The sequence below is a fragment of the Anabrus simplex genome, chromosome 14 (genome assembly GCF_040414725.1).
Source record: "Anabrus simplex isolate iqAnaSimp1 chromosome 14, ASM4041472v1, whole genome shotgun sequence".
In the NCBI taxonomy this organism is placed as follows: Eukaryota; Metazoa; Arthropoda; class Insecta; order Orthoptera; family Tettigoniidae; genus Anabrus; species Anabrus simplex.
Window position 1 is genome coordinate 43,762,652 of NC_090278.1, and position 12,688 is coordinate 43,775,339.

A 12,688-nucleotide genomic window follows, 5' to 3' on the forward strand; every position below is an offset into this window, starting at 1 on the left:
TCCTGTTCGCAATCATGTATTCTATCCAATAATCTTCCATCAGATCTTTAAGATGTTCCTGAAGCATTGTTCTTTTCTTTAGTTAGCTCATGATATATTTTCTCCCCCGTTATTGGGGTGATATTTTCTGTTGTTTCCGTAGCATAATATTTATATGCTGTGTCGTTATGTTTCATGTTTAGAATGGTGTCAAAATGATTTTCCCATGGGTCCATGGAAATTCCTTATATTGTAGGTGGTCTTGGTTTTCTGAGCACTATGATGGGATCTTTTTGAGCGAGTTCCGCTTGTCTTCTGGCACTTAGATGTATGCTTTTTTCTGTTTAATTAAAATTTTGTATGACTTTCTTTGATGGACGTATAATGATAAATCATGTTTTTGATATGTGGTTTTGGTTTGATGTAGTGTTGATTGGTCTTCTTCCATTTATCATAGCATTCTTTGTCAAACCATGGTTGCGATTTCCTTCCTTTAATGTGTTTGACACGATTGTGAAGTTGTCGTGCATAGTTCTACTGCTTCTGTTATTTGATTTTGCTGTATTAGAGGTATTGCTTTTTCTATTTTCCCCAAATTTTCTTTCAATATTTCCAAATTGAATTTCCTGGATATTCTGGTTGCCACAAGGTTGATTGAAGATAGTGGTTGACTAAAATCAAAAGTTGTTATAACTGGTTTATGTTTTCTTATTGCTGATGTCCAAAGTGCTTTCTGTTTAATTACCTTTATGCCTTCTCCTCTGAATAATAGAAAGTCTATTGCGCTATGTATGTTAACATGCCAGGCTTGTTAATTAGACTATACCCTCTTTCTTCTAATGTATCCAGGATTAGATCTGTTTTATGGCTCAGTTGATCATTTTGTGCATTGAGATCACCTACAAAAATGACTTGTTTATCAATCATCGTTCGTGTTAAAGCTTCCGTTATTTGTTCAATGACATCTTCTACAGTCATCTGAGTTTGAGCATATATGCCTATTATTGTAATATAATTTGTTTTAATTATAATTATGGTTCATGTTTGTGGGTTACTGTAGTCACGTCCTAGTTCGTGAACCATGGGGAACGGCTGAGTGGCCTAGTAAGTGGTCCTGATAGTCGGGATACCAGTTGCTATGGAATGGGTGTGGGCATCTCGGACATATTCTGAGTCCTGGCCCTCCTTGTGCTCAGGCGGCTAGGACTATACAATCCACCGGTGGTCCATAACCCGTTAGAGGAGGGATCCTCACTTGGACTCTGTGCAAGTAGGGTAGCATCCTGCTTCATGAATTTACAGAGCTCAGAACCTTTTAAGCAAGCCTCGGACCTATGGGAGTAACGGAGTCCCACTCCCATTTGACAGGCGAGGGACTCCTTGGAAATAACTTGGCGAACAAAATGGAATTCGATGGGGAGCTATCAATATTAATGGGGCTTATGGAAGAAAGAAAGTAGAACTGGCTGAGTGAGCAAAGAGGATGCATCTGGATGTGCTAGGAGTAAGTGATATTCGGGTAAGGGGAGATAACGAGGAAGAGATAGGAGATTATAAAGTGTACTTGACGGGTGTTAGAAAGGGAAGGGCAGGGTCTGGGGTAGGGCTGTTTATCAGGAATACCATTGCACGCAACATAGTTTCTGTTAGGCATGTAAATGAGCGAATGATGTGGGTAGATTTGTCAGTTGGAGGAATTAGGACTAGAATTGTGTCCGTGTATTCACCATGTGAGGGTGCAGATGAGGATGACGTTGACAAGTTTTATGAAGCATTGAGTGACATTGTGGTCAGGGTCAACAGCAAGGATAGAGTAGTGCTAATGGGCGAGTTCATTGCGAGAGTTGGAAATATAACTGAAGGATACAAAAGGGTGATTGGTAAATGTGGGGAAGATATGGAAGCTAAAGAAAATGGGAAGCGTTTGCTGGACTTCTGTGCTAGTATGGGTATAGCTGTTAGGAATACATTCTTCAAGCATAAGGCTATTCATCGCTACACATGGGAGGCTAGGGGTACCAGATCCATAATAGACTATATCTTAACAGACTTCGAATTCAGGAAATCTGTTAGGAATGTACGAGTTTTCCAGGGATTTTTCGATGATACAGACCACTATCTGATCTGTAGTAAACTAAGTATCTCTAGGCCTAGGGTAGAGAAAGTGAAATCTGTCTGTAAACTAATAAGGGTAGAAAATCTCCTGGACGAGGAAATTAGACAGAAGTACATGGATATGATTAGTGAGAAGTTTTGAACAGTAGACAGTAAGCAGGTTCCGGATATAGAAAGTGAATGGGTGGCATACAGGGATGCTGTAGTAGAAACAGCTAGGGAATGCCTAGGAACAACTGTGTGTAAAGATGGGAAAAGGCGAACATCTTGGTGGAATGATGAAGTGAGAGCAGCTTGTAAACGTAAAAAGAAGGCTTATCAGAAATGGCTCCAAACAAGAGCTGAGGCAGACAGGGATTTGTATGTAGATGAAAGAAACAGAGCGAAACAAATAGTTTTGGATCCAAAAAGAAGTCGTGGGAAGATTTTGGTAACAACCTGGAAAGGCTAGGTCAAGCAGCAGGGAAACCTTTCTGGACAGTAATAAAGAATCTTAGGAAGGGAGGGAAAAAGGAAATGAACAGTGTTTTGAGTAATTCAGGTGAACTCATAATAGATCCCAGGGAATCACTGGAGAGGTGGAGGGAATATTTTGAACATCTTCTGAATGTTAAAGGAAATCATCCTGGTGGTGTTGTGAACTGCCAAGCTCATGGGGTGGAGGAAAATGATGTTGGTGAAATTATGCTTGAGGAAGTGGAAAGGATGGTAAATAAACTCCATTGTCATAAGGCAGCAGGAATAGATGAAATTAGACCTGAATTGGTGAATTATAGTGGGAAGGCAGGGATGAAATGGCTTCATAGAGTAGTAAAATTAGCATGGAGTGTTGGTAAGGTACCTTCATATAGGGCAAAAGCAGTAATTGCACCTACCTATAAGCAAGGGAACAGGAAGGATTGCAACAACTATCGAGGTATCTCATTGATTATTATACCAGGCAAAGTATTCACTGGCATCGTGGAAGGGAGGGTGCGATCAGTCGTTGAGAGGAAGTTGGATGAAAACCAGTGTGGTTTCAGACCACCGAGAGGCTGTCAGGATCAGATTTTCAGTATGCGCCAGGTAATTGAAAAATGCTACGAGAGGAATAGGCATTTGTGTTTGTTTCGTAGATCTAGAGAAAGCATATGACAGGGTACCGAGGGAAAAGATGTTCGCCATATTGGGGGACTATGGAATTAAATGTAAATTATTAAAAGCAATCAAAGGCATTTATGTTGACAATTGGGCTTCAGTGAGAATTGATGGTAGAATGAGTTCTTGGTTCAGGGTACTTACAGGGGTTAGACAAGGCTGTAATCTTTCACCTTTGCTGTTCGCAGTTTACATGGATCATCTGCTGAAAGGTATAGAATGGCAGGGAGGGATTCAGTTAGGTGGAAATGTAGTAAGCAGTCTGGCCTATGCTGATGACTTGGTCTTAATGGCAGGTTGTGCCGAAAGCCTGCAGTCTAATATCGTGGAACTTGAAAATAGGTGCAGTGAGTATGGTATGAAAATTAGCCTCTCGAAGACTAAATTGATGTCAGTAGGTAAGAAATTCAACAGAATTGAATGTCAGATTGGTGATACAAAGCTAGAACAGCTCGATAATTTCAGGTATTTAGGTTGTGTGTTCTCCCAGGGTGGTAATATAGTAAGTGAGATTGAATCAAGGTGTCGTAAAGCTAATGCAGTGAGCTCGCAATTGCGATCAACAGTATTCTGTAAGAAGGAAGTGAGCTCCCAGACGAAACTATCTTTACATCGGTCTGTTTTCAGACCAACTTTGCTTTACGGGAGCAAAAGCTGGGTGGACTCAGGATATCTTATTCATAAGTGAACGGTAACAGACATGAAAGTAGCAAGAATGATGGCTGGTACAAACAGGGTACTCGGAATGAGGATATAAAGGCTAATTTTGGAATGAACTCAGTGGATGAAGCTGTACGCATAAACCGTCTTCGGTGGTGGGGTCACGTGAGGCGAATGGAGGAGGATAGGTTACCTAGGAGAATAATGGACTCTGCTATGGAGGGTAAGAGAAGTGGCGGTCGACCAAGACGACGATGGTTAGACTCAGTTTCTAACGATATAAAGATAAGAGGTATAGAACTAAATGAGGCCACAACACTAGTTGCAAATCGAGGATTGTGGCAACGTTTAGTAAATTCACAGAGGCTTGCAGACTGAACGCTGAAAGGCATAACAGTCTATAATGATAATGTATGTATGTATGTATGAATTATAATTGTGTTTTCACCTCTTATCCTTTATTAATCCTAGAAAAGGTTTAAGGAACATGGGAAACACCTCCTTTTGATCTACCTAAGGTATGGCAGGCAAAAGAGTGGATTCCATAGAATCCTTTTATAGTATATTCCTCTGTTTAGGAAGGTTTCTGTTATTATGATAGTGTCATATATTGTTAAGGTTTACATCATATTTCAGCTGTATTTTTATTTATCTCTGGGGTGTCTACCACCTATTACCATGGCTGTACAAGCTTTCTGATGTTGCAGGATTGTTTCAATGAAGATTCTGTTCAGGGCGTATCAGGAGGTGCTACGGCGCCATCCTTTTGGAGTGCAGGCCATACAGACCGGGCTCTTGATGGGAGCTGGAGACATCATTGCCCAGACCGCAATTGAGAAGAAGACATTCAGAGAGCTGGACAGACAGCGGCTTATAGGTTATTCGGCTCTTGGTCTGTGTGTCCTGGTGAGTCAACAAGTTTCACTCGGTAATAATGTTACAGTCCTTCCCCTTCCTTGTGCAGCCTCAACTCTTTTGTGAGTAAACTGGCCACCAAGAATAACTGACCATTCTCATTTAAAAGTCATACAGTGCGCTATCTTCAGATTAATATGCTTTTAAAGATACTATGGAATGAAATGGTGTTATTGCTCTGTGAAAATAGCAATGTGCTGCTGGTTTATTTATTTAGCGTATGCATACCTGCCAACCTTTCCGATTTACCCGGAAACTTTCCGGTTTTTAACTCGTCTTCCGATTTTCCGATTTATTTTTACTTCTTCCTACTTTTGATCAATATAACTTCTAGTACGGCCAATACTCTTCTCCTAGGATAAATTCTTATGTGCTTGTGTAATTTACGAAACCTCATTTTCAAGCGTATTTATTTGATGCTTTATTTCGTGAGTGTTTCGTCCGGCACCTTCATGTATCGTGTTTCCCGCTCACCAGAGCAGCGTGTGCGCTTTATACAGCTGGGTTTCGGGGCAGCAATCGTCCTGCAAGCAAGACAGGCTGGCGACTCAGTTGATCCGGGATGAAAGAATGAGTTTGTTATTGTTGTTCGCGAGCTGTTTACATCGTTTCTATGCGTAGTTTCATCGGGGTTGTAGGCCACATGTTTTTTATTGCATTTCAATGCATCCCCACTGCCAAAGTTGTATGTTAATAATGTATGGAACATATTGAATTGTTTTGTATGTGGTAGTTTCGCATATTTAAGTGCATAATTTTAATGAGTTGAATGTTTTTAAGGGGCTTGTGTTGGTGACAGTTTCAGTTACTTTATTTTCTCGTTATGGCCAAAAAATATAACAAACATTATCTCCAAGTGTTCAGAGATACCTATTAATTTCCGTTCATTTTACTGTCTGATAAAGAAACTACCGTATTCTCTTGCGTAATTAACGCCCTTGCATAATGTACGCATCCCAATATTTTTGGGTCCAAAGTGGTGAAAAAGAAATGTTCACGTATTTGACGCACCCACAACTTCGAACATCCGTCACGCAGCTCCGGGTGAGTTTCGAAATAAAGATGTCAACTACTCAAGTAGCAGGCTTCCTATTGCGAAAGCGGGCGTTCCAAATACAGGGCAACGTGCTATTATTAGCCGACAGGTAATCTCACTGCACAAGTTTTACAAGTTTTTTGGGTACGGGACATTTTGTGATATCAAAATTGTTTGTCATTCCACAGTATTCGAGTAATACTGCATCATACTAACTCGCGGTGGTCAGTTACGCCGAAACATACGGGAACAGGGCAGCTGGCAGCAAGTGAAACGTGCGTTACCGCGGTAACAGCAGCGCACTTCAAACGGCCAACAAGTCGCGCAGAGCATTTCGCGGACCAAAAAGCGGCAAGTCTCCGCAAGTAGAGGAGGATCTGCTTAAATATATGATTTTGTTACGCAACGTTGGATAAGCCATTTCTCACGAAATGCAGTATTTTAAAGAATGTGAAATAACCGCTGCACATGGAATCAGTGTCTCGGATTTGAAGGTTAGCCGAGGCTTGATTAATTTTATGGAGAGAAATGGACTTCCTCTTCGACAGAGAACTTCATCATGCCAAAAAATGACGAATGATTTAAATCATTTTCATCGCTTTGTGATTGAGAAGCGTAAAGTGAAGGAATATTTGATCTCCCTTACAGGAACCACAGGTCAGACGCCAATCAGTTGCATATGCCACAAAGTCGAATTATTGATAAGAAAGGAACATACAGTGTTATCGTACGCGCTACCGTAAGCAAAAAACAACGATGTACTGCAATGCTTGCTGTAACAGCTGATGGCAGAAAGCTTGCACCTTACATTGTTCTAAAACAAAAAACAATGTCTAAAGCAAAATTTCCGCGAATGATCCACGTTCGTATTCAAGAAGAAGGGTGGATGGACACGTCACTCGTACAAGATAGGATACGAACGGTTTGGGGTAATGTAGCAGGGTCCCTCTATCGATGCCCGGCTCTTCTCGTGTTGGACAGTTTTTTTTTTTTTGCCGGTATGTCATTGTTGTGACATTACATGAATTGTACTTTTATTTGTTCATGTTTATTTCAGTTCGGGTTGTATTGTCAGCTCGTAATGGGAAGAATATTTTGCAGTGTCGGTACTTCAAAATCACGTGTCTAGCTTACCTGATGTACCCTATTTGACTTTTCAGAAAAAATCTCACGCCGGAATTTTACACCAAATGACGATAACGGCAAACGAGTTGAACCAATTGTCCTTATATTATATTTGATGTATCTTTTAAATATAAATGAATTGTAAATATCTGAATACCTTGAATAATTTATGCATCCAAAATTTTCGCCTGTATTTTTCATTTTAAAAAAAGTACGTTATTTACGCGAGAAAATACGGTATTATGCATTTTGTTGCGTGTATCGGTGTGACATAAATATTATTCGTTTATGTGTCATAAATTAGAATGATTAGGTACATTTTCTTGTAACCATTTTTATGTTTTGGTAGTGTAAGAGTTTAAATTTAATGGTCAATTTGCATTGTAACTGTAGATATGTATGCCTTTTATCTTGATATTTTTTCACCTAGACCATGGTGGAATATATGTGATGGAATCCAAGAATTAAAATATCTTCCTATTTTTGGTTTCTAAAAGTTGGCAAGTATGCGTATAGCTTTGGAGATACAACACACAATGATTTTGAAGAACATACTATATATTTATATCCAGGTTATTTATATAGTTAACTGTCTTCGGATGCGCATGAGCAAAGTCGCTGATATCACCACTGTACTTTCTTTTTACACTTTCGCTGATAACGTGCAGGATGGTCTGCTTAGAGGCACCACATTCGCAGATAGGCGCAGGAATTCTTTTCCACTTGTAGTGGAAATCTGCACAGTTACCATGGCCTGATCGTATTCTGTGAAGAGTAGACCAGGTTTTCCGAGGAAGCTCAAATCCAGGTGGTAGTGACGAACCTCTGTGTGGCAAAGTTGACTTAGGCCTAGTATGTTGTTTTCCCTGCCATTCCTTTGTAATATTGAAGTTGGTATTCTTAAGTTCTATTGCAGTTCTTATTGGTGGATTTCGGGACCTTAGACGATTCAGATGAACATCGGTGATGTCGTCATGTATTGGTAATTGGGGATTATTTATTAATTTCTTCAATTCCCTGAGGAGAGCGTTTTTACGTCGAAGATCTGGTGGGGAGATATGGCTGAGAATAGGTAGACAATATGTGGGTGTAGACCTTATTGTGCCAGTGACGAGACTCATCATGGTGTTGAGCTGCGTGTCTATGAGGTAGGTGTGAGGGCTATTCAGCCAAACAGGAGTTCAGTACCACATAATTTTTGGATTACGTTGTTGCGAGTTCTTACTTTGGATTGGACGTTACGAAGGTGTTGTCTAAAGGAGAGTGTCCTATCTAAGGTAACTCCTAGGTATTTAGGGAATCTATTATGTCTCAAGTGCTGCTGGTATATACATTAAAGAAAATTCGGGGAAGTGTTCCACCTAATTAACACTTCAATATACAAGTAGAAATATTTATTTCATACTGTTAGACCAGTTTCTGTACCCGTGGTACCGTCTTCAATAACAGACGTGAAGAAAATTTTAAGGAATAAATTAGCACAAAAAACCTTAACCCCTTTGATGCCAGGCTATAATGTAGTGGTTGTACTAAGAATGCCAAGACATTCTTCTACTTACATTTTTGGAGGTAAATCCCAGTTCTTTGTTTCACAGCACACAGGTGAATAGAGAACACACAAGTGTCACTATAATTGCAATCGAGTTTCATATTCTTAACCCTCAATTGGGCGCGCTCTTCCGACGAACACTCTCGGGTGCGCACGGTCTTTTAGACCGCAGCGATTATTTTCATAATTTACTGTACGGCCTTGGAATCTAATAAAAATGTTGAAGTTTAATACTGTTGCAAGTAAGTTTACTTTTATTTAGATAATATTTAAAACATTTTTACATACTCAATGACCGCATTAGAAAAATAAAAACTTGTTGAAAATTGAGTTGATTTACAAATACATTTTGAAAGCTTTGAAAAATAACTTTCCGTTCTATTTATTGTTTCTGGTTTGTAAAATGGAAGTTGTTTGAACTAGTTATATATTTATACTCCCCTTCATCCATTGTCACTGTAATATTTCTGGCATAATTAATCATAAATTAAAACACCGTTTTTTTCAGAAAAATTTGTATTTCAAATGATAAAAAATTCTAATTTTACACCATAACAGCCACCTTTGTGAAAAATATGTATATGAGAGAATTATACAATGTGTTTGAGTCATCAGTCCATAGACTGGTTTGATGCAGGCCTCCATGCCACCCTATCCTGTGCTAACCTTTTCATTTCTACGTAACTATTGCATCCTACATCTGCTCTAATCTGTTTGTCATATTCATACCTTGGTCTACCCCTACCGTTCTTACCACCTACACTTCCTTCAAAAACCAACTGAACAAGTCCTGGGTGTCTTAAGATGTGTCCTATCATTCTATCTCTTCTTCTCTTCAAATTTAGCCAAATCGATCTCCTCTCACCAATTCGATTCAGTATCTCTTCATTCGTGATTCGATCTATCCATCTCACCTTCAGCATTCTTCTGTAACACCACATTTCAAAAGCTTCTATTCTCTTTCTTTCTGAGCTAGTTATCGTCCATGTTTCACTTCCATACAATGCCACGCTCCACACGAAAGTCTTCAAAAACATCTTTCTAATTCCGATATCAATGTTTGAAGTGAGCAAATTTCTTTTCTTAAGAAAGCTCTTCCTTGCTTGTGCTAGTCTGCATTTTATGTCCTCCTTACTTCTGCCATCGTTAGTTACTTTACTACCCAAGTAACAATATTCATCTACTTCCTTTAAGACTTCGTTTCCTAATCTAATATTTCCTACATCACCTGCCTTCGTTCGACTGCACTCCATTACTTTTGTTTTGGACTTATTTATTTTCATCTTGTACTCCTTACCCAAGACTTCATCCATACCATTCAGCAACTTCTCGAGATCTTCTGCAGTCTCAGATAAAATAACAATATCATCGGCAAATCTCAAGGTTTTGATTTCCTCTCCTTGGACTGTGATTCCCTTTCCAAATTTCTCTTTGATTTCCTTTACTGCCTGTTCTATGTAAACATTGAAAAGGAGAGGGGACAAACTGCAGCCTTGCCTCACTCCTTTCTGGATTGCTGCTTCTTTTTCAAAGCCCTCGATTCTTATCACTGCAGACTGATTTTTATACAGGTTGTATATAATTCTTTGTTCTCGGTATCTGATCCCTATCATCCTCAGAATCATAAATAGCTTGTTCCAATCAACATTATCGAATGCCTTTTCTAGATCTACGAATGCCATGTACGTGGGCTTGTCCTTCTTGATTCGATCCTCTAAGATCAGACGTAAAGTCAGGATTGCTTCACGTGTTCCTACATTTCTCCTGAAACCAAATTGATCTTCTCCCAACTCAGCTTCAACTTGTTTTTCCATTCTTCTGTAAATAATACGTGTTAAAATTTTGCAGGCATGAGATACTAAACTAATGGTGCGGTAGTTTTCACACCTGTCAGCACCGGCTTTCTTGGGAATAGGTATAACAACATTCTGCCGAAAATCGGATGGGACTTCTCCTGTCTCATACATCCTGCACACTAAATGAAATAACCTTACCATGCTGTTTTCTCCTAAGGCAGTCAGTAGTTCAGAGGGAATATCATCAATTCCAGGTGCCTTGTTCCTATTTAGGTCACTCACAGCTCTGTCAAACTCTGACCTCAAAACTGGGTCTCCCATTTCATCAGCATCAACAGCCTCTTCATGTTCCAGAACCAAATTATCTATATCTTTACCTTGATACAACTGTTGGATATGCTCCTGCCATCTTTCTGCTTTGTCTTCTTTCCCTAGAAGTGGCTTTCCATCTGAGCTCTTAATATTCATGCACCTAGATTTCCTTTCTCCAAAGGTTTCCTTGATTTTCCTGTATGCAGCATCTACCTTTCCCAAGACCATACAGTCTTCGACATCCTTGCACTTCTTCAGCCATTCTTCCTTAGCTACCTTGCACTTTCTATCCACTTGATTCTTTAATCGCCTGTATTCTTTTCTGCCCTCTTCATTTCTAGCATTCTTGTATTTTCGTCGTTCATCAATCAGGTCTAGTATCTCCTGAGTTATCCACTGATTCTTAGTTGATCTTTTCTTCCTTCCTAACATTTCTTCAGCCGCCCTACTGACTTCATTTTTCATGACTCTCCACTCTTCCTCTATTGTGTTTCCTTCAGCCTTTTCATTTAGTCCTTGTGCAACATGTTCCTTGAAACAATCTCTCACACTCTTTTCTTTCAACTTGTCTAGATCCCATCTTTTTGCATTCTTTCCTTTCTTCAATTTCTTCAACTTCAGATGGCATTTCATGACCAACAAGTTGTGGTCAGAGTCCACGTCTGCTCCTGGGAAAGTTTTGCAATCCAACACCTGGTTTCTGAATCTCTGCCTAATCATAATGAAGTCTATTTGATACCTTCCAGTGTCTCCAGGTCTCGTCCACGTATACAGCCGTCGTTTGTGGTGTTTGAACCAAGTATTGGCAAGGACTAAATTATGATCAGTGCAGAATTCAACCAGCCGACTTCCTCTTTCGTTCCTTTGTCCCAATCCGAATTCTCCTACTGTACTACCTTCTCTTCCTTGGCCTACCACTGCATTCCAGTCTCCCATCACAATTAGATTCTCGTCACCTTTTACATATTGAATTAAATCTTCTATCTCCTCATATATTCTTTCGATTTCTTCATCATCCGCTGAACTAGTAGGCATATAGACCTGCACTATTGTGGTGGGCATTGGTTTGGTGTCTATCTTGACAACAATAATTCTTTCACTATGCTGGTCGTAGTAGCTTATCCGCTGCCCTATTTTCTTATTCATTATTAAACCAACTCCTGCATTTCCCCTGTTTGATTTCGTGTTGATAATTCGGTAGTCGCCTGACCAAAAATCTTGTTCTTCCTGCCAACGTACTTCACTTATACCAACTACATCTAACTTTAGTCTATCCATCTCCCTTTTCAGATTCTCTAACCTACCACAACGATTCAAACTTCTAACATTCCACGCTCCGACTCGCAGAATGTCAGTATCCTTCTTCCTGATGATCGCCCCCTCTCGTGTAGTCCCCACCCGGAGATCCGAATGGGGGACTAGTTTACCTCCGGAATATTTTACCCGGGAGGAAGCCATCATCAGTACATCATTCATACAGAGAGAGCTGCATGTCCTCGGGAGGTAGTTACGGCTGTAGTTTCCCGTTGCTTTCAGCCGTGTAGCAGTATCAACACAGCTAAGCCATGTTGAGTATTATTACAAGGCCGTATCAGTCAATCATCTAGACTGCCGCCCTTGCAACTACCGAAAGGCTGCTACCCCCCTTTCGATGAACCATTCGTTAGTCTGGTCTCTCAACAGATACCCATCCGATATGGTTGCACCTGCGGTTCGGCTATCTGCATCATTGGGACACGCAAGCCTCCCCACCGCGGCAAGGTCACATGGTTCGCAGAGGAGGAATTATACAATACAATACAATATTTTACGTATATTTGAGTTCATATTCAAGTTCAGTTTTGCACTATTTTCTTTATGTGAACACACTGAAGAATTATTGTCATTGTTTTAACCAAATATTGGTATAGTCGACAATCTTTTGTACAATATCGTCTGGAAAAAATAGCTCCCAGGTTTAAATTGGAGTTTTAATATTCCTGGCTAAACCATTAGGCCCTGTAAGGCGTGTTACTGGTCCACGACCAGTCGTTGCGAATGTTGGGTGCGCACGCAATTCTGTCT

The 12,688-nt window shown here is 40.0% G+C and overlaps 1 protein-coding gene across 2 annotated transcripts in view; it reads left to right on the forward strand.

Annotated features, from left to right (window-relative positions):
• The window catches only part of LOC136885738 (protein Mpv17), a 143,653-nt gene that overhangs the window by 21,664 nt on the left and 109,301 nt on the right, over positions 1-12,688 (forward strand). For both annotated transcript variants that reach the window (XM_067158475.2, XM_067158474.2), the window contains one exon: positions 4,599-4,797. In XM_067158475.2, coding sequence (XP_067014576.1) covers positions 4,609-4,797 — 189 coding nt within the window. In that variant the 5' untranslated portion in view covers positions 4,599-4,608. The remainder of the gene's footprint in view (positions 1-4,598; positions 4,798-12,688) is intronic.